Below are 23,511 nucleotides of genomic sequence, written 5' to 3' on the forward strand. Positions count from 1 at the left end.
CATGTGAACTGTATCTTGTAGTTTCAGCACTTTAAACAAGAACTGCTGCTGAAGATTGCATACAGTGCTCAGGCCCTGACTTACTTAGAGGGTTTAAAAAACCTCTAGTTTCTACTGAAAAGTACAGACTCAGCCTATAAAAACTGAATGAAAACATATCTCAAAAAATATTTAACAGACACCAATTACAAAAATAAACATACTCTAAACCATTTCAAGACAGAATGATCTGAGAACAGAGAGGAGAAGGATAAAAAGAAGAAGCCCAGAGGCTAGTTGTAGAGGAATAACATTGACTATGTACTTCAACAGATGATCACAATTTAGAGCTACTGCATAAAAGAAAGCAATCTGACATAAATGAAAATTCATTGGAATGTAGCTACATAGACTATTCACACAAACTAAATAAGAAAACAACAGATAAGCATAGCTGCTACTTCTATGCTCAGCTTGCTATTTCGTTGCAGATGCTTTCTTTATTCACCAACCACTGTCAATAAATTATAATTTTGCCTCTGAAAACATCCATAATGAAAATGAAATTCACTGTCTGAAGTAGGCTTAAATGAAGTGCATTTCGACCAATGAAATCATTCTTTAGCATAAAAGGAAACTTACTGTTTGAAACAAAAAAAATCTTTAAAACTAAACCTAAGTTTAAAAGGTAAACAGTTAAGACTTGTATATAAAAATGTTTGGGGATCTTTTACTCCTTAAAAATACACCATCACTTATACACTACTGTATATGGACAAACATATTGGGACACACCTACTTATTATTGAATTCAGGTGTTTCAATCAGATCACTGCCACAGGTGTATAAAATCAAGTACAGTGGGACCTTGGGTCACAACCATAATTCATTCCAAAACTCTGGTCGCAACCCAATTTGGTCGTGACCTGAAGTAATTTCCCCCCTAGGATTGTATGCAAATACAATTAATCCGTTCCAGACCGTACGAGCTGTATGTAAATATATATATATATATTTTTTAAAGATTTCTAAGCACAAAAATAGTTAATTATACCATAGAATGCACAGTGTAATAGTAAACTAAATGTTTACTTACTTCTTCTGCTTGGGCTCTCTCTCTCTCTCTCTGCATAGGGAATGCACAGGGAGAGACTGAAGATGTGCGGAAATCAACGGTACATACGAACCGGAAGGGAAACTGGCTTGTTCGTCACCTGAGTGTGTGGTCGTGAACAGATGCAAAAGTTTGGCGAACGTTTTGGTCGTAACCCGATGTGTACGTGGTCCGAGATGTTCGTGACCTGAGGTTACACTGCACTTGGCCATGCAGTCATTTACAAACATTTGTGAAACAAAATGGGCTTTTCTGAAGAGCTCAGTGACTTCAAGCATGGTGCTGTGATAGGATGCCACCTTTGCAATAAGACTATGAAATTTCATCCCTGCTGGATATTCCACAGTCAACTGTAAGTGGTATTATTGGAAAGTGGAAGCATTTAGGAACAATGGCAACTCAGCCACAAAGTGGAAGACCATGTAAAGCCACAGAGCAGAGTCAAAGACTGCTATGGTGCATGGTGTATAAAAGTCACCAACACTCTGCTGATTCCATAGCTGAAGAGTTCAAAACTTCCACGGGCATTAACTGAGCAGCAGGCACTCCCAACTCAAATGCTAAGCGTTGGATGGAGTGGTGTAAAACACACCGCTACTGGAGCAGTAGAAACCTGTTCTATGGAATGACAAATCAGATTGACCAGTCTGGGTTTGGGGGATGCCAGGAGAACGTTACCTGCCTGTCTGCATTGTGCAAACTGTGAAGTTTGGTGGAGGTAGGATAATGGTGTGGAGATGTTTTCCAGGGTTTGGGCTAGGCCTCTTATTTCCAGTGAAGGGCAATCTTAATGCTTCAGCATAACAAGACATTTTAGACTACACTATATGCTTCCAACATTTTGGAAATAGTTTGGGGAAGGTCCTTTTCTATTCCAGCATGACTATGCCCCAGTGCACAAAGCAATGTCCATAAAGACATGGTTGGATGAGTTTGATGTTGAAGAACTTGACTGGTCCGCAAACAGCCCTGACCTTCACACCATCGAACACCTTTGAGATGAACTGGAACGGAATTTGTGAGCCAGACCTTCTCGTCCAACATCATTGCCTGACCTCATAAACGCTCAACAGAATGAATGGGCACAAATTCCCACAGAAACACTAAAAAACTGTAAACTGTTATAGCTGCAAAGGGGGGACTAACTCTGTATTAAAGTCTATGTATTTGAATGCAATGTCATTAAAGTCCCTGTTGGTGTAATGGTCAGGCATCCCAATACTTTTGTCCATAAAATGTATTTTCTCCAAACTGGAAAACACAAATAAGGTGCTAAGAAGGGATGCCTGGCTGAAAAGACACTGCTAGAGGCACGGGGAAGGCAAAAGATCCTTGTAAGGCCAACTGGGCAAATAAGAGCCAGACAGGGCCTCATGAGAGGTCCCAAGTATGCCAATGTGAGGAGAATAGTATGCTAGGTTTAGTCAGAAGCTTGCTATATTCCCTTAGGATGCTTGAGGCACAGGATCCTCTCCTTTGAGGCAGAGTAACAACAAGAAAGATTGGCAAGCGGTTACAAGACCTACGGGCGCCTAGAGACCGCACAATGCAGCTTTGGAACCTTGTCGTCTCGTTAATGGAGCAGGTAGTAGTAGGTGGTGCCTAAAACACCAAGCAATTTAAGGGCAAAGGAAAGCTTGGAGTGAGGGGAGGAGGTATACTGTAATTGAAAGGTGGAAGTGTGGGCATTGCAAGCTCACAGGTGTGGAGGATTGCTGGCTTTCCAGTCCGGCCCTCACCCCCAGGCCGCTAGGAGGAGCCCTCCGGACAGCATATTGGTGCCCCGAGTTCCAGCAGGGCCTCATGGACTTTGTAGTGTTTTGACACAGCCCTGCTGGATACCTTGGGGGCCGCCAGGAGTCGCTGTAGGGGGGCTAGTAGGCGCTGGCATGCCCTATAACCCGGGAGTGCATCCCAGTCACGTGACTGGAGGAAGCGATGTGCTCCCGGGATGAAGAAAAGGACTTTGCCCTGACCCGGAAGGAAAACGGACTTGTGGGTTTGGCTTAGAGCCACTTCCGGGTCAGGGGCTTTAAAAGGACTCTGGGTGAGCCCAGACATTGAGCTGAGCTGGGAGGTAGGGTGGCAAAGTGTCTGGGCGAGGAGGATTGGTTTGTTAGAGAATTGTTTATTGTATTGGTTAATGAGTGTGGAGTGGAGGGTGCTTTGTGCACACTATAATAACAAAATAAAAAGTTATTATTATTATACTTTCACCTGGTCCGAAGAGTGGTACCTGAGGGTTCGAGGGGTGGACAACACGCTTATCTGCTACACAGGGTAAATAGAGAATGCCACCTATACAGGTAAAACTGAAAAGATTGTAGGATTGTTGTTTTCTATTTTATTTGGTTTGTACATTGTAGTCTGCCTTTGCTCATCCTTCTCCTTGCTAATTGAGTTAAAAAAAATATAACACTTTTATACACACAGCCCAAAAAGGGATATCATAAAGGACCCCCTCCTATCACAAACCAAAGACAGAAATCCCTTACAATCACCACTTTAACTGTTTTACATATGGTACTGTCAAAGTCTGTATAACCAGACCAATTAAATATTTCTAAAATTACTAAATGGCTCATAACATAGCTGAAGAACTTACGTAGCACACGATATTCTCTTGTGTGTTTGAGAACAGCTCTTCGGTGCAAGCAATCATTAAAATAATAGTTTACTGAAGGAATAATGAAATACATTTTCCAAAAGAAAGTGATACGTCACAAAAGCCTATACTTCAGTTCTAATCAGTACTAAAGTTCTAAAAATGTCACGGGACCAGCCTTTTTACAGTATTGGTAGTACCAAGAAAGTTGGTACTACATTCATGCATGACTGCAAGTAGACAAATTACTACAGAAGGCACAATAATACATGATAAAAACTGAGTAAAAACTACACAAAATGGTTCACGGTGTTGATGATACAGCACTGTATTAACACATGTCAAAAAGAAAAACAGCAGTGGTCACGTCTGGAAATGCTTTTGTGTTCGCTCAAGAGAGTTTCAGCACACAAGTGCAGGAATTGTACTTGTTACTTAAAATAAAAAAAAAAAAAAACAAAACAAAAAACACACATACATATACACGCTTGAGTTATTGCCACATTTATTCCATTATGGAATTAATTCAGAAGCAGATTTGTGCCTGCTTTGAGGGAGAAAAAACGTAACTAATCAAATGAGGTACAATCACTTAACTAGTATTGTCATGCATTTGAAGGAGGAGATGAAAAGACAACAAGATTAATTGCTTTTATAGTGTCTTACACAGCCCCAATAAATTAATTGGGGCTTTGCATTTTCATTCTCTGATTGTAATGAGCACATCTACAGTGTCCACAAGTCCAAACATCTGTCCATTTTCTAACCAGTGTAAAAAGTTCAGGGGTGTGACTTACACACATCCACAGTTACGCATATATTGTATGACTATGGGATATGGGAGGACTGCCAGTGCAAACAGCTGTAGCCAATAAACATTGACTTAAGATTCAAACGAAGTGGCTATTTGGCTTGTCTACACAGGTGATAACATGAGCAGCTGCATGTGTTAATATTAAAATAAAATGTATTTAGTGTTTCAATGCTTTGGAGAACAAGGCCCATCTCTCTATTACTACGATGTATACTGTACTGTGTTAACAGATATGCAATTGCCAAAACACGCAGTTAGCAGGACAAGAAAAACTGAATTTCATTGCTAAATACAAATCTGCAAACAATGAATTTATGCAATTCGTTTGGCTTTTGAAGGAAAACTTCCATTCATAAGTATAATCTACCAGTGAAAGCAAATGCCATATATTTGAATAGTTGAGTACAGGTAACAAAGTAATTTTCAAATTCTGGATTTATACATAGGTATAAGAAATAAAGTCTGATCTTTCATGGAAGAAACCTTGAAAACTGCAAAATAAAGGCTGTTAAAAAGGAGTTCAGAAACAAAGGATTAATATAAAGCTGACAAGTTTTATTTTATACAGGAAGCTTTAAAATTTGGACAAATGAAGAAAAGAAGAAGGGAAAACTGAAACACCATGAGCTTCTGACATTTGAAATTTGAATTAATTTCACTAACTCATTAAATATTATTCTATAGTAATATTTTTTAACCATCTAATTATTCAAGCACAAATCTTACAACAGCAAATATTACAAACCTAACAGAGTGGTTCACTAACAAACAAGACTTTAAAAAACATGCTGTGTCAAAAACAGCTTTAAAGAGTTGGTTTAAATGGAAATATCTCAAATTATCTTGGAATTCACTTAATAAACGGTACATATATAATAATGTTTGAATTGTTATATTTAGTATGAATCTTAAGCAGTAATTTTTAACCACTGGACAGAAAATGTCAACAAATAAATAAAGAATGTGCATATGTAAAGATAAATCAGGTAGCTTATGACTTATCATTCTTTATAAATCCTATACTGAAATCTCTCCAAGATTATAAACTCCCCATTTGTTGTTACACTATGAGGATGTCATTTTCTTCTACACATTAAAAATTATAGCCTGGTATTGTACATTGATATTTATGAATGCCAATACTAGTCTACGAGTACTTAAGTGATAGTTGGGTAACTACTTGATAGATACAGCAGTATTTTAAAGTTGTTGTTACTGTTTATATTTATATAATATACAGTGGAACCTCGGTTCACGAACATCTCGGTACACGTACAACTCGGTTTACGACCAAAAAGTTCGCCAAACTTTTGCCTTGGTTCACGACCACACACTCGGTATATGAACAAGCCAGTTTCCCTTTCGGTTTGTGCGCGCTGATGATTTCCGCACGTGTTGCATTGTTCTCGGTCAGATGTGCGTGCGTGCTTTCGCTGTGAACTCTATGTACTCTATTTCATTTCCCTTCCTGTTCATACGTGCCGATTAATGTATTTAAGCACGTGTTCAGCCTCTCCCTGTTCATTGTTCTCAGTCAGACGTGCGTGCTTTACCTGTGAACTCTTTGTGCTCTACAGTATTTTGTGTGCTTTTGCAGTTAGCCATGGCTTCTAAGCAAGAGAAGAGTGGTGAGAAGAAAGTTTTGCAGAAAATTGAAATCGAAGTAAAGAAAGAAATTATTGAAAAGTATGAGCGTGGCGTTCGTGTTACTGATCTTGCCGCCGAGTACAAGAAGTCAAAACCTACGATTTCGACTATTCTAAAGCAGAAAGAATCTATTAAAGCAGCTGATGTTGCAAAAGGAGTTACAGCGTTAACCAGGCAGAGGCCTCAAGTGCTGGAAGAGGTGGAAAAACTGTTTACCAGTTTACTCATTTACCAATTTGAGAACCCTCGTGCTTTTAAGTAGCACAATGTAAACAAAGCCAGACTGCCAGTGATGTGGAGGGCAAACACGAAGGGTTGGGTCACAAGGACTTTGTTTTTGGAATGGCTGCACGAGGCTTTCGCTCCCTCCAGCTAAACAGCTAAAAACACCAGAAACCCAAGAAATCACAAGAGAGAAAACACCTGAAGGAAAACATCCCTCCATCGCGGAGCCAGACTCTCCCTCAAAACTGTAACCTCCTGTCCACCCATTTTCTCCTCACTTCATGCCAGACCTCAACTCATGCAAGGTTAGTTTTCTTGGTGGTTTATGTTTAGTTTTTGTATTACAGATTTTTCAAATGTTCCTTTTTCTCCCCTGTGTTTAAAACTCATTAAAAAAAGTGTTTGTACAGTGATCGGTTGCAAGGCTATAGCGCAAACTCCTGTAAATGTTACTTTCTTGGTTGCTTGTGGTTGGTTTTTAAATAAAGTTCAGATTTGTTCAAATGTTCCTTTTTTCCCCCAGTGCTTAAAACTCATTAAAAAAAAGTGTATATACAGCGATCGGTTGCAAGGCTATAGCGCGAACTGCTGTAATGTTACAGAGAGAGAGAGCGGGCTCGCGTGCTGCTGAGAGAGAGAGAGAGAGAGGGCACGTGCAGCTGAGAGTGAGCGAGCCTGCTCGTGCAGCTGAGCAGGGAGCCTGGGTATTTGTGTCAGTGTTATTCAATGTTTTTACATTAGTTTACTATTACACTGTGCATTCTATGGAGTAATTAACTATATTTGTGCTTAAAAATCTTTAAAAAAATATATGTACATACAGTTCGTACGGTCTGGAATGGATTAATTGTATTTACATACAGTCCGATGGGGGAAATTGCTTCGGTTCACGACCAAATCTGTTTACGACCAGAGGTTTGGAACGAATTATGGTCGTGAACCGAGGTTCCACTGTACTGTATTACAGAAAAAGGCACAATATTGTTCACTTCAATAAATGGGTGTGCTTTGAATAAAAAAAAATTCTGGTATCGTAACATCGCTATATGCACATTATTTAGAAAAGATGCGAGTGTTCAGTGTTACATTTTCAAAATTGAATTTCTCTATTAGAAAGAATTTTTCATTAACTTTCTATACCTAAATGTCTCGGGAGGTGTTTTCTTGGATCAAAACATGATTAGGAGAACATATGACTGTATGTGTAAATATTAGAATGAATATAAAATTTATGTGAAAAATGGGTATAACAGAACATGAGCTTAGCTGAACAGTGAGTACTTTGTTAGTAAAGCACAATAATTTAAAATGACATAAAAATGTTTTTGAATATGTACACAAGAACATTTTGAATTTATAATATTATTTCATAATATTTAATTGCTACATAAAGAACAAAAAACTCTTAAGCCTCATATAACATGTAATGGACTTAAATTCTTACATATATATGTATTTACACATATAATTATATGTTCTCTGTAACCTATCTCTGTGAAATACACTATTGAATAGAACAACATTTTTACCTGCATGGTCCTTCTCTTAGAAAGTATGATTTCAAAGTTTTTCCATTCCCATCTTTGTTCAACAACATGTGCAAAAATGACATGTCCATTACCACATGCACCAGCTACTTGAGTCCCATCTACTGACCAAGCAATGTTGAAAATACTTCCTGTGTTTGGCTTTTCCAAAGCATAAGACCACTAAAAGAAAGAACAAAGTACAAATATTTGAAGTTATGAGAAAAATCTTTGGGGGGAAAAAAAGAAAAAAAAAATTCAAAGTATGGTATTACCAAAAAAAAATTACAATGTACTCTGAAATACTGACATCATATGAAGGAAAGTCTGTAGGCTTTACAAAAGTCACAAACATAAAGGCATAAAGTCCCCAACATTTCATTAAACAAAAATAGACCTGCAGCGGCTGTTTGTGGTAAGGACACTGGCTTTAAATGCAGAGGCTAAAAGGTAACTAGAGGGTGAGAGATGGTGTTTAATAGTCAGTGCAGAGTGTAAACATAAGAAAAAAGAATGGCCAATAAAGCTATAAACTCAGGAAAATGTTTATGTTTGTTAACCGTTTTAAAAATAATACTTTCCCCCTTGATGTAAATGTGTCCACACTGCTAAGCAAATGGTTAAATATACTTGGAATTCTCTTTGCTTAAAAAAAAAAAAAGGAGGTTTTCCTAAGACTTTTGGAGTACCTAAATACCTGTTATATGCCAGATTTTAGTTGTGCTCCTGAATTCTTGGAGATTAGCTGACAAAAAAACACTACGTATTTCCATAACAATAACTAACTAATTGGTAAGTTACTTTGTATATACGATAAGTGCATTTCTATTAATGGTCATGGTTGCAATCAATCAACTCTTGTCTCTAGCCACTTAAAAGCATACACTCTTCAGCTTGTGTCTTTCATTAAACACATTTGCAGTCAAATGTCAACAATCATACAGCTACATCATCAATAGAAGCAAATGTGAAGAGTAGTACTGTTTTTACTACAAAATGGAAAAAAAACTACAATAGTGAGTATATAGAATATAGTAAGTTGGCCAAATATTCTGAAAGAATTTTTTTTTTTTAATTTAAAGTAGTTTAGCTCTTTATTGGGTAAGTGCTAATTTACCTGCAAAAATGTTGCAATAGGAGAAAGAAGAGGTGCTTAGTTGGGTTATGGTTCTTGCAATTACCCTGCCTATAAAACGATGAATAAATGGTTGTGTTAAGAATTGTTAGGGCATGTTATTACATTTTGGGGCCTTTTGCACATTTCACATGAAATTAAACTAAAATCTGTTCCATATTTAAAGAGATATGCCATGAAATCTGCAAGATCATATTTATTATACTAATGATATGAACTATGCATATTAGATAAAATGTGCATTACTGAATGGTTAGAATACTTAACCTGTCCTTTCCATGTGATTTGTTAATCATTAAAATATTCAAATGTACAGCCTGTATTTTTTAAAGCAGGCATGCGAGTGCCAAATGATTTTGTGCAAGTGCCATTCATAGTCTGCCTAAATAGTTCCGAATGCAGAACTGTAGTGTGCACCAGAAAAACTTTTACGACTGCATCATGTATAGAATGTATGCAGGGGCTGCCTGTACAATAGGGTCATTGTTTTATTAAAAATGGATGTATAGCCTTCTAGTATTCAGTCAATGCTGATTATGTGGCTGGAAAGAGACTGTGGATAAAATAAGCCAATAAAGGCTAATGCAACCTAGGCAGTATAAGCAGGCAAGCTTAAGACAATCAAAAATACAGCTTTTTATAATTATGATGTTAAAAGCAGTCTATAAGAAAAAAATAGCTCATTTATCTTTCTTAAGAATGGAATATGTAAGAAGAAAATGACAAAGAATTTAACAATAAAAAGTAAAAAATTGCAGTATGGTACATCTAAAAGTGATCTAAAAAAAATACAAACAATGAACATTAAAGGCCTGGAAAAACTTTTTCTATTCTAATCCTGCTTCCTTTTGATTGATGCTGTCTCGTTAACAATAACCAACAATAACCCAGTACATTGGGGCAAATTTTTGTCATATGATTTTGGTCCCTTGATATAAGTAGAACAATGTTTAAATGCCACAGACTAGCTGTACAATATTGACAGTTAAATGTAAACCTTACATTGTAAACCCACTGAGCAAACAGACCTTTTCAGAATGCTGATGTTCTAGGTCATGGAAAGGACCACATTACTAATAAAAAGGCTGCATAATTGTAAACACAGTACATAACAACCAAAGCCACATTTCTGGTTACACACTCCTTTGAAAACCAGTCAAGAGGCCAAAAAAAAAAAAAAAAAAAAAAAGATGGGGCACAGGAAAAAAAAAAAAAAGAAATTCAGGAAAATAGCATTAATGAAATAAGAAGAGCCAAATGTTATTTTTCTGTTTCCCGATTTAACTTGTGCCTCTCTGGTGTCTAAGCTATGCCAGTAGTTGACTTATTACATTGAGAAGTACACCAAACTGTTTTATAAAACTGTAAAAAATTTACATTGTGAAAAAATAATACACATGAAATTGACGTTCCAAGGTTCCTTCCCATATTGAAAATATTTGATTTCAATGCCGGTGTCTCATCTACTGTTGGCTCGTCTTCCACCTGATGCTCCAGGACAGTGTGATCTTCAGCTGGACAAGTAAAAACAGATGGATGGGTACTATAGGCAAAATTGTAATATATGAAAATATAGAATACAAATTTTGACAGTGTAATGTTGTGTGTCCTGGTATGACGTTAAACTGCATCCGGCCCTGCAAGCAGTCCTCCAACTTGCAGGGAAATCGTGGTTGGTGGCAGGACTGGCACTCCAGCCACCGTAAAAAAAAAAATTCACAAAGCCCCGAGACTACAGAGAGGATTCCTTTTTGCTCTCCGTGGGAGTAGCTCTGCTGCAGCTGCCCAAAGGAAGGCTGCTCGCATCATGAAGGGGATGGGGGAAAGCCCTCGGGAGCCCCATCTCCGGAATAGTCGAAACCGTTGGAGAGCCAACAGGGTTGGGTGTGTTGGGGATCGGACCTGGTGTGGTGCTGAGGCGTCACCTGCTGCACGGCAGCACTCAGTTCCCAATTTGAGGCGGCCCATACGGGTGGGTGCATGAACGTCTCGTCTCTCCGACAAGATGACCATCTTCCTCTGCTGTCGGAGGAGCTGCATAAACTCCGCATTTCAGTGGCAGCACTCTCTGAGGTGCGCAGACCGGGGACTGGCCAGATTTCTGTAGGTGGGTACACCTTTTATTGGTCTGGTCGGTCTGATGGCTGTTGTACTCGGGGAGTAGCTGTTGCTGTAGTGGATTGGCTTCTTCCGATGGTGTCCGATGTCACTCCTTTCAACGAGCGTATTATGAGATTCAGATTACGGCACTCTCTGGGTGCCTTGTCTGTTGTCTCAGTGTATGCTCTGACCGTGGTGAGTGATGTCTCGAAGAGGGAGACATTTTATTCGCAGCTTCGCTCTGTGGTTGATGGGTGCCCACGAGGTGACATTCCTCTGGTCATGGGTAACTTCAATGCAACCACTGGCACTGACAGGGCTGGCTACGAGGATTGTTTTGGTCCCCATGGGTCTGGTGACTGTGGTGAAAGTGGCTTCATGTTCCTTAACTTTGCAAAAGGTCAGGGGCTGCGAATCGCTGGATCCTGGTTCCAGCACCCAGAACCGTATCGTTGGACTTGGTAATCCAATACTGGTGGTGCAGTGAAGGAGATCAATCACATCATCGTGGGCAGACGCTGGAGGCTCTTGTAAAACTGCAGGGTCTACAGAAGTGCCCAGTTTGTGAATTCTGACCAAAGATTTGTTGTTGCTACTCTTAGGATCCAGCTTAGGTCCAGTAGGTTACCACCTACTAGGAAAATGAGCCTGGACTTGGCCAGACTCCAAGACCAGGCTGTTTCTAATGAGTTTGCATGCAGTTTGTGTGAGGAACTTTCAGATTTGGGTACGACTGCCGATCCTAATGTGATGTGGTAAACCTTCCATGACAAGACCCTGAAGGTTGCTGAGGGTTGTGTTGGTGTTACCGGTGTTTCCAGAAGGAGGTGTTTCATCTCTCAGGGCACCCTGGAGTTTCGACTCGAGAGGAGTCGCAGCGCACGGCTCAATGGCAACTCTGGTCTGTATCGGGAACTGAGAAGGACGGCTGCGAGGGCTCTGAGGGCAGATAAAGAGGCGTTTGTTAGAGGAATCTGTGAGCAAGTGACACACCATCTGTGGTCTAGCGACCCACGTCCTGTTTACAAAGGAATCAAAGCATTATGCACATCTGAATCTGTTCCTCGGAGAGTCGCAGTCAGGGCAGCTGATGGAACGGTTCTTACGTATGACACTGCAGTTGTGACCCGCTGGGCTGGCTACTTTGAGCAGTTGTTCAAAGCTGATCCTCCGGCTAGGACGTTGGATATCTCTAGGTCCACGGTTCTTGAGGCTGTTCCTCCAATTAGCTGTGAACCACCCAATCTCACTGAGATTGCACAGGTGGTGAACCAGCTGAGGGGGGGAAAGGCTGCAGGGATCTGTGGTATCCAGGGTGAACTTCTCCAGGCAGGTGGTAAGGTTGTCCTCTTGGCATTGCAAGCAATCTTTGCATCCATTTGGGAGACTGGCATCATCCCAACTGACTGGAAAACGGGACTTGTCGTCCCTATCTGGAAAGGAAATGGTGATTGCCTGGATTGCAGCAACTACAGGGGGTAACACTGCTCTCTGTGCCAGGTAAAGTCCTTGCTAGGGTCGTCCTCAATAGGATCCGTGATCACTTGCTCACATACCAGTGACCGGAACAGCCTGGTTTTACACCTAAGAAGTCTACCATTGACCGCATCCTGGCACTGAGGGCTTTCATGGAGTGCAAACATGAATATCGGGAGAGTTTCTTTGCAGCCTTTGTCGATTTTTGCAAAGCGTTCGACTCAGTTGATCGAGCTGCCCTGTGGAGCATCCTGAGGGTTTGCTGGATCCCCTTGAGGTTTCTGGATATCATGGCTGGCCTGTACGCTGGTACTGTGAGTGCTGTGCAGAGTGGAGGCAGGACCTCTGCGTTTTTCCCAGTTGATTCTGGGGTTCGTCAGGGGTGTGTTCTTGCTCCTACTCTGTTCAATGCTTGTATGGACTGGGTGTTGAGCAAGGTCATGGGGTCCAGTGGCTGTGGGGCATTGTTGGTGAAGAAAGATTCACAGATCTTGACTTTGCGGACGATGCTGTGATCTTCGTGGAGTCAATGAAGGCTCTGATCAGGACGCTCGAGAGACAGAGTGAGGAGTCTGAGTGTCTGGGCTTGCAAGTGTCCTGGATAAAAACCAAGATCCAGGCCTTTAATGACCTCTTGGGCACAGCCATCAGCAGTGTGTCTGTTTGCGGAGAGAGAGTGTTGACCTTGTTGAGAGGTTTACTTACCTTGCCAGTGACATTCATGTCTCTGGTGAATATTCCTGTGAAGTCAGTAGACGGATAGGGAGAGCATTGTGGGTCATGAGGTCACTGGAAAGGGATGTGTGGTGCTCTCGATATCTATGCAAAAGGATAGAGGTCCAAGTCCTTAGAGTCCTGGTACTTCCTGTCTTGCTATATGGTTGCGAGACATGGATGCTATCCAGTGACCTGAGACAAAGACTGGCCTCCTTTGGTACTGTGTTTCTCCAGAAAATCCTTGGGTACTGTTGGTTTGACTTTGTGTCGATTGAGCAGTTGCTCATGGAGTCCCGAATGAGGCACACTACCTGCATTGTGAAGGAGCGTCAGTTACGGCACTACAGCCATGTGGAGCGTTTCCCCGAGGGTGATCTGGCTTGTAAGATCCTCATTGTTGGGGACCCGAGTGGCTGGACCAGGCCAAGGGGTCGCCCACGTAACACCTGGCTGCGGCAGATAGAGAGTCATTTCTGGAGGGTAGGACTGGACCACATGTCTGCCTGGGTGGTTGCAAACCAGGATCCCGAGTTGTTTTGCTGTGTAGTGGGTGCGGCAATGCACTGTACCAGTGCAGGCTTCCCAATTTGACTTGACTTGAATGTTGTGTGTCACCACCTGCCTTATGATTTTGGTGAACTAATCAAACATCTTAATGTTTGACCCCACCGTAAGTACTTGTCTCGAACTACTGTTGTACTCCATCATTTAACTTTTCCACTATCCTTAAACCTTAACTAAATTGAAGACTTGAAAAAACAAAAAAATTGTTAAGAATATGAACTCTACTGTACAAGCAATTTAGTGTTTTTACTGATCCTCTACGGCTTAAGTTTAACTTCTTAATTGGCACTGTATAATTGTATTACTAGTCAGTATGCACTGCCTAGAAGACAGTTCTGGATTCATCAGAATGCCTTTATATGTGAACCGCAACCCTACAGGATTTCACAGTAATTACAAGGCACAAAACTGATGCTAAGGTAAAATACAGTATCTCCTTTAGTGGATGGGTTAAATACATTAATTGCTGTTTGTTAAACAGTAAATGCTTAATAAGCCAAAAGCTACATTCTAATTCTGCTCAATTTACCAGATATAACTCAGCCCCTTTATTTATGTTGTTTTTCAAAACACACTGCATTTAAAAGAAGGCCTTGTGGACTTCTTATTCATAATTCAATGAAAATCAATACTGATTTTTCATTACACTACCTATACTTATATACACTATATATTAATTTTTGTTTAGATTGTCAAATGCCTCTAATATAATTTGTATTACTCTAAAATGAAAAAGAATATACAACATATGTATTTCAAAAATGCCTGTAATTTTCTATACTTTAAATGTTTGCCTGCTGTATTATTATATCTTTCTACAGTCATATGAAAACATGTGGGAATCCCTCTCAGCCTGCATAATAATTTACTCTACTTTCAACAAAAAAATAAATAACAGTGGTATGTCTTTCATTTTCTAGGAACATCTGAGTACTGGGGTGTTTTCCGAACAATGGTTTTTAGTGAAGCGGTATTTAGTTGTATGAAATTAAATCTAATGTGAAAAACTGGCCGTGCAAAAATTTGGGTCCCCTTGTAATTTTGCTGATTTGAATGCATGTAACTGCTCAATACTGATTCCTTGCAACACCAAATTGGTTGGATTAGCTTGTTAAGCCTTGGACTTCATAGACAGGTGTGTCCAATCATGAGAAAAAGAATTTAAGGTGGTCAATTGCAAGTTGTGCTTCCCTTTGACTCTCCTCTGAAAAGTGACAGCATGGGATCCTCAAAGCAACTCTCAAAATGTCTGAAAACAAAGACTGTTCAGTATCATGGTTTAGGGGAAGGCTACAAAAGGTATCTCAGATGATTAACTGTCAGTTTCAACTGTAAGGAATGTAATCAGGAAACGGAAGGCCACAGGCACAGTTGCTGTTAAACCCAGGTCTGGCAGGCCAAGAAAAATACAGGAGCAGCAAATGCGCAGGATTGTGAGAATGGTTACAGACAACCCACAGATCACCTCCAAAGACCTGCAAGAACATCTTGCTGCAGATGGTGTATCTGTACATCGTTCTACAATTCAGCGCAATTTCCACAAAGAACATCTGTATGGCAGGGTGATGAGAAAGAAGCCCTTTCTGCACTCACGCCACAAACAAAGTCGCTTGCTGTATGCAAATGCTCATTTAGACAAGCCAGATTCATTTTTGAACAAAGTGCTTTGGACTGATATGACCAAATATCTCAATTTTTGTCTCAACCAAAAAGCGTTTTGTATGGCGGAAGAAGAACACCGCATTCCAAGAAAAACACCTGCTACCTACTATCAAATTTGGTGGAGGTTCCATCATGCTGTGGGGCTGTGTGGATAGTTCAGGGACTGAGGCCCTTGTTAAAGTCGAGGGTCAGATGAATTCAACCCAATATCAACAAATTCTTCAGGATAATGTTCAAGCATCAGTCACAAAGTTGAAGTTATGCAGGGATTGGATATTCCAACAAGACAATGACCCAAAACACAGTTCGAAATCTACAAAGGCATTCATGCAGAGGAAGAAATACAATATTCTGGAATGGCCGTCAAAGTCCCCTGACTTGAATATCATCGAAAATCTATGGGATGATTTGAAGCAGGCTGTCTATGCTCAGCAGCCATCAAATTTAACTGAACTGGAGAGATTTTGTATGGAAGAATGGTCAAAAATACCTCCATCCAGAATCCATGGTCAAAAATACCTCCATCCAGAATCCAGACACTCATCAAAGGCTATTGGAGGCATCTAGAGGCTGTTATATTTGCAAAAGGAGGCTCAACTAAGTATTGATGTAATATCTCTGTTGGGGTGCACAAATTTATGCACCTGTCTAATTTTGATATAATGCATATTACATATTTTCTGTTAATCCATAAACTTAATGTCACTGCTGAAATACTACTGTTCCCATAAGGCATGTCATATATTAAAAGGAAGTTGCTACTTTGAAAGCTCAGCCAATGACAAACAAAAATCCAAAGAATTAAGAGGGGTCCCAAACTTTTTCATATGAATGTATGTACTTTATTTTCCTTTAGAAAGCACTACGAATGATTTTTATAATGAAACATGATATATAAAGAAATACTGGTACAGTATTCTATCATATACATTATAAAGTGAGACTTAACATTAATAAAGCAAAACAGAACAATATTACCATATTTACGCGTGTACCACCCACACATTTTTTCCCCGAAAATTAGCATTAGAAAATCAGGTGCGCGTCATACACAAGGAATATGGTAGGGTTTTCTTTGTTTTTGAATCAGTTTGGCGTCGTCATTCAGCATGCATGGTAGCAAGCGTTTACGTTCCTTCACGGCGGGAGAGAAACTAAAAGTGATTTTGGAAGCAGAGAAGATAGGAAATCGTGCAGCAGGAAAAAAGTACAGTGTTCCAGAGTCATATGTTCGAGATTGGTGACGAAAGAAAGAAAAACTTTCATCATGCAACAAAAACAGAAGGGAATTTCACGGAAAACGTGCCCAGTTCCCACAAGTTGAAGTTGCACTCGCTGATTACATTCAAGACAGGCGTCAGCTTGGATATGCTGTGTCCATGGAAATGATTCAGATGAAAACTCGTGATATAGTGAAAGAACGAACCCGTCACTCAGTTTAAAGCAAGCCACGGATGGGTTATGCGCTTCATGAGAAGGAATGGCTTATCAATAAGACGCCTCACGACCATTTCGCAGTGTATACCAGACGCATATGAAATAAAGTTACTAGCTTTCCAAAAATACGTTATTCTGTTGAGGCAGCAGAAAACTTATTTAATGGGGCAAATTGGTAATGCTGATCAAACGCCAGTTTATTTTGAGAACCCCTCAAACATTACTGTTAATGCAGTCAGAGACAAGAGTATCCCGGTATGCACGGGAGGCAGAGAGAAGCACTGTGATGTTGACGATTCTTGCGGACGGAAAGAAACTACCGCCGTACGTAATATTTAAAAGGAAGACCTTGCCGAAAAATGAAAAATGAGAAGTTTCATCCTGGGATCTTCGTCAGAGCTCAACAAAAGGGTTGGATGGACAATGATCTCGTAATCGATTGGTTGAAATGTGTGTAGCAACGTCAGCCAGGCAGTCTCCTGAAAATGCCAAACATGTTGGTCATGGACAGCTTTCGTGGCCATTTAACTGAAGGTGTTAAAGAAAGACAAAGATGGGAAAACAGATCAAGTAATAATTCCTGGAGGCATGACTTTGCTCCTCCAACCTCTAGATGTCTGCATCAATCATGTATCAAGAATGTATACCGAATGGGCTGCAACAGCGATACACGACAACACCATCTGGCAAAATGAAAGCCCCAACATTGGCGCAGATGTGTACCTGGATCATCGCTGCTTGGAAGCTTATTCCAGAGGATCTGGTGGTGAAAAGCTTCAAAAAGTGCATATCCAACAGCATTGATGGAAGCGAAGACGACACCTTATGGGAAAGCGACGACATCAGTAGTGATGGCGAATCCGAATCCAGCAGCGAATTGGAAGATGATGATTAAACTGGAATAGTCTGGTGAGCACAATAATTTTCCACTTGCCATTATAGTCCTTTACCGATTGTCTCGATACGGTTCTTTCTTTTCTCGTTTCACAGGGCTATTTGTCATTCCCACCTTTCGCAGCATGGTGCGACAAACACTGAACGTTCTGCAGTAGGGGTACTGCTTACAGTTAGTACTCCAATGCAATATACTGTATCATGTGTGGAAAGAATTAAATGAGACAATTATTCTCCATTAGTTATTCACATTGGTGTCTTACTCCAAACCTCACCCACTTCCTATACAATCACAACGCGTGTCGTACACGGGGCAAAACGGGTTTTTGCGATTTTCTTTGTAAAAATTAGGGTGCGCGTCTTACACGAGGGCGTGTGGTACTTGAGTAAAAACGGTATTCAATACTCAAGAGAATGACAGTCTATGGAGCATTTTTCATTAACTAATAGACACATCTTTTCAATATCTTATCCAGAAAATTTTTAAAGATTCATATTTCTGCTATGGGACTCTAGCTTTCTCTCCAGATTCTTTACATAAAAATGTGCTTTCTGGATTTAAATCTTGAAAACACTTCTTTCTAAATCCCATGTTGTGTCCTGCTTAAGTGAAAGAATTCTACTGGATCCCACTTTGTCAATTGCTTTGAAATTATTCAAGACTTGGATTAAGTCTCCATATAGCAACTCTGCTCAATCATAAAGAATTTAATTCCCTTCGCTTGTCAGAGAAGGGCATGTTCTTCAGTCTATGGATGCACTTGCCTCTCTTGTCTGAATGGCTTCTAGACCAAATGCCTAACTTTATAGCATGATGACCACAACGGCACGCAGTACTACAAAGATATAACTGATCTACAATTTTTTCCAGGAGTTTTGGCAATGTAACCAAACATTTCACTCACCTTTTTAATTGCTTCTAAGCATTGCTGGACAATGACTATAATTATTGTTCATTCTATATATACATAGCACTATATATTTCTATACATTACAATGAAAATACAGGGTGAGCCAAAAAGAAGTACCACATTTCAAATGTTTATTCTACAAAAACGCTACAAGATAAAATAAAATTTCATTACAACACAAGAATGAGTATACAAAATAGATTTTTTTTCACTTGGTTTTAAAAATAATGTCTTCAAATACACTCTTCGAGACGATTTCTGAACGCTCACATGACTCGTTCAACCATTTCAAGGGAAACAGCAGAAATTTCATGGTGAATAGTGTCCCTGAGGGCTGCAAGATTTTGAGATCGGTGTGTGTGTATACCTTCGACTTAAGATAGCTCCACAAGTAGAAATCGCATTGAGGAAGATCAGGCGAACGTGAAGGCCAACAAACATTGCTGTGCCATGCATGGAGATCAGCTTCCCCGGAAACATCTCCCGTAAAACTTGCACGGATTTCCATACCATGTGAGCTGTTGCTCCATCCTGTTGAAACCAGGCATCCACCACATCCATTTCTTCCAATTGGGGCCGCAAAAAGTTCTCTAGCATTTCAATGTAACGTTCTTACGTGACGGCGACCGTTGCTCCCCCCACCTCCTCAAAGAAGCAAGGGCCTATGACGCCAAATTCTGCAACAGTACACCAAATTGTAACACGCTCATTGTGCAGGGGTCTCTGATCAAGTTCATGAGGGCTGGTTTCAGCCCAATACCGAAAGTTTTGCTTATTTAAGCAACTATTCAAATGGAAATGTGCCTCGTTGCTACACATGATAATTGGCATCTCAATGAACGGTTTGCAGAATGTTCGCACACAACTCTCTACGGTTCTCCCAGTCTCGCTCAGTGAGTTCCTTCACTACCATCACTTTGTATGGATGGAAATTAAGGTGCTCATGCAAAATTCTCCTCAAAGACGTGTTGGAAATGCCTAAGGCAGAAGCATGTTTGCGTGTTGAACGTCTAGGAGACTGCAAAATTGATGCCCTTACAGCTTGAATGTTTTCAGGCATTTGTACAGTCCAAGGACGGCCTGGAGATTTTCTATTCAATGTTATACCCGTCTGTCTAAATTTAGCCACCCACTGAAGAATTATTTTCCGATTTGGGACGTCACCGTTAGGAGGAATGCTGAAGTGCGTTTGGAAGGAGTGTTGCATAGTGATGATGGATTTGTTGTTCTTGAAGTACGCTTTGACAGTGAAAGCACAGTGCGCAAAAAAGGCATATTGCTGACTGAAAACTTCTAGGGATCATCTATCAAAGGACCCCCCCATCCAACCCACTCAACTGCCTCTACCTCACCCAATAACCTTCCTAAAACCACTATGACCAGTCCATGTGTATGTCATATTCACTATGTGTAAATTAATAATGAAGACAAGAAGAATTATATTTGGATTAGTATCCTATCAAAGATTAAATGAAAATACAAATCAAATGGACAGCACAAAATTTTAAACCTTTAGCCTAAGTACTTTTACTCATTAGAATGACTTCATTCAGCAATATGCATCTGCATGAGGTTTTATTTTGTATTGAAGAATCAAAACGCTTACTCTTTTTATGTAAATGTACAAATAAACTCATTATGTCTACATATGTTTGCACACATACATACTATATACATTGTATGCAATTTGTAACATACTGTATATCCAACAGGGCGGCACGGTGGCGCAGTGGGTAGCGCTGCTGCCTCGCAGTTGGGAGATCTGGGGACCTGGGTTCGATTCCCGGGTCCTCCCTGCGTGGAGTTTGCATGTTCTCCCCGTGTCTGCGTGGGTTTCCTCCGGGCGCTCCGGTTTCTTCCCACATTCCACAGACATGCAGGTTAGGTGGATTGGCGATTCTAAATTGGCCCTAGTGTGTGCTTGGTGTGTGGGTGTGTTTGTGTGTGTCCTGCGGTGGGTTGGCACCCTGCCCGGGATTGGTCCCTGCCTTGTGCCCTGTGGTGGCTGGGATTGGCTCCAGCAGACCCCTGTGTTCGGATTCAGCGGGTTGGAAAATGGATGGATGGATGTAAATCCAACATTCAGTTTTTAAAACATTTCAAGTAATATCTCTCAACAACACATACAAATGGCAAATGTAGTACAACATTCTTCAAGATTATATTGTAAAATCTAGTCTGATCTTTGAATAAAAAGTAGATTAACATAAGCTTATGACAGCTCAAATTGAAGAGGGGAAAAAAACTGTACAGGAAATCCCCTGAGCTGACTAATTAGTTAGTAACTAACTAAAAAATACCCCATTCCTTGTTAGGAGTATAGCCTACCTCAATTTAACAAAGGACTGCTGACCTCTCTGATCCAAGTAATGGTACACCACAGACTTTCTAAATTAAGAAGCGGGATAACTGGTGAACAAGTGGGAGCTTCTGAATGGTAGATGAAAATCTGCTCTAGGGGAATGGTACAATCACTTTCTGTTGTCTGCAGACTCCATGTGTTTCCTCACCACAAATACAGCTGACATCTATCTAATGACCTCTGAACTGCTGAATCATCACTGATGGATGGATGGATGGATGGATAGATAGATACTTTATTAATCCCAAGGGAAAATTCACATGCGTGCGTTTGACTAGTGTTTAGCAAAGGGTCTAAAGGTTTGATAGTTTAACAGTGTTCTTGCCACAAGGCTTGTTAGAATAATAAGTGTTTTTATTTTTAAAGTTACTCTTTAAATTACTTTGTTTAAATAATAAACACATAAAAAGAACATAATACTACTAAAAGCAGACAAAAACAGTGAGTAAAACTTTTTCTATTGTACAAAATGCACACACAATAATTAAATTTACAAATAACTGAGTTTCATATTGTACAGTATGAAATTCATAAAATACAAAGTAAACACATACATTCAGAAAATATTTAGACCACTTTTTTTGTGTAAACATTTTGCTATGTTCCAGCCTTGTAAAAAAATCTTTAAAATTCATTTATTCCCCATATCAAGTAGCACTCAATGCCCCAAAATGACAAAGCATAAACTGGATTTAAGAATTTCTTTTTTATTTATCAAAATTAAAAAACTGAAATTCCAAAATTGACATAATCATTCAGACTATTCGTTATGAAATTTAGCTCAGGTGCATCCTATTCTATTGATTATCACTGATGTTTTCTTCAGTTTGTTTCTACACCACCGTTCAATTGACAGTTCAATTGAATGGACGTGATTAAGGTCCCACAGTTGAATATGAGTATCAAAGCAAAAACAGAGGAACAGATCTAGGAAGGTTACACAAAATCCTTCTGCACTGACGATTACCAAGAGCACAGTTGCCTTCAAAATTCTTAAATAGAACAAGTATGTAACAACCACAACTTTTTCTACAGCTGGCCTCCTGGTAAAACTGAACATTTTTTAGGAGAAGGGCCATGGAAAGTAAGAAAGTTAACCAAGAACCTGACGGCAAAGCTGGTTGAGCTAAAGAACCTGTGAGGAGATGGGAGAAAATTTCAGAAGGAAAGGCATTACTACAACATCCCATCGATTTATGACAGAGTGGCCAGACAGAAGCCTCTTATCACCAAAAGACACATGGAAGCCCAGTGAAGAGTTTGCAAAATGCTCCTAAAGGAGTTTCAGCCTGTGAGAAACGATATTCTCTAGTCTGATTAAACCAAGATTAGCGTAATGTCTTGGGAAAACCAGGTGCTGCTCCTTGTGCAATGCCATTCCAACAGTAAAACATGGTGGTGGCAGCATTCTGAGAGGTTGTTGTTCAGCAGTAGTAACTGGAGAGATTAGTCATAGTTGAGGAAAAGTTGAACGCTGCAAAGTACAGAAATATTATTAATAAAAGCCTCCTTCAGAATGCTCTGGACCTTAGACTGAGCTGAAAGGTAATCTTCTACCAGGACGATGATCCTAAGCAGAAAGCAAAGACAACATATAAGTGACTTCGGGACAACTTACGTTTTCCAGACAGAGCCCCAACTTGAACCCAAATCGAACATCTCTGGAGTGACGTGGAAATAGCTGTTCACCGATTGCCTGCATTCAACCTGACGGAGCTTGATAGGATATGCAGAGAAGAATGACAGAACATTCCCAAACCCAAGTGTGCAAAGCTTTTCACATCATGCCTAAGATGACCCGAGGCTGCCCAAAGGTGGTTTAATGATTTATGGCATAAAGAGTCTGAATAATTGTGTCAATGCGATTATTTTAGTTTTTTATTTTTAATACTTAATAATTTTTCAAACATTTCTAAAATCCTGATTTCATTTTGTTATTCTGGGGTAATGAGTGCTGTTTGATGTGAGGAAAAAATTGAACTGAAATGACTTTAGCACAAGGCTGCTTATATATATATATATATATATATATATATATATATAATAATAAAAGGCAAAGCCCTCACTGACTGACTGACTGACTCACTCACTCACTGACTGACTGACTCACTCATCACTAATTCTCCAACTTACCGTGTAGGTGGAAGGCTGAAATTTGGCAGGCTCATTCCTTACAGCTTACTTACAAAAGTTAGGCAGGTTTCATTTCGAAATTCTACGCGTAATGGTCATAACTGGAACATATTTTTTGTCCATACACTGTAATGGAGGAGGCGGAGTCACGTATCGCGTCATTACGCCTCCTACGTAATCACGTGAACTAAAAACAAGGAAGAGATTTAC

The 23,511-nt window shown here is 39.9% G+C and overlaps 1 protein-coding gene across 1 annotated transcript in view; it reads right to left on the reverse strand.

Annotated features, from left to right (window-relative positions):
* The window catches only part of ift80 (intraflagellar transport 80 homolog (Chlamydomonas)), a 246,937-nt gene that overhangs the window by 71,616 nt on the left and 151,810 nt on the right, over window positions 1–23,511 (reverse strand). Inside the window, exon 9 of the mRNA XM_051923320.1 lies at window positions 7,914–8,093. Within this exon, the coding sequence (XP_051779280.1) occupies window positions 7,914–8,093 (180 nt within the window). The remainder of the gene's footprint in view (window positions 1–7,913; window positions 8,094–23,511) is intronic.

This window comes from Erpetoichthys calabaricus, chromosome 2 (genome assembly GCF_900747795.2).
Source record: "Erpetoichthys calabaricus chromosome 2, fErpCal1.3, whole genome shotgun sequence".
NCBI lineage: Eukaryota > Metazoa > Chordata > Cladistia > Polypteriformes > Polypteridae > Erpetoichthys > Erpetoichthys calabaricus.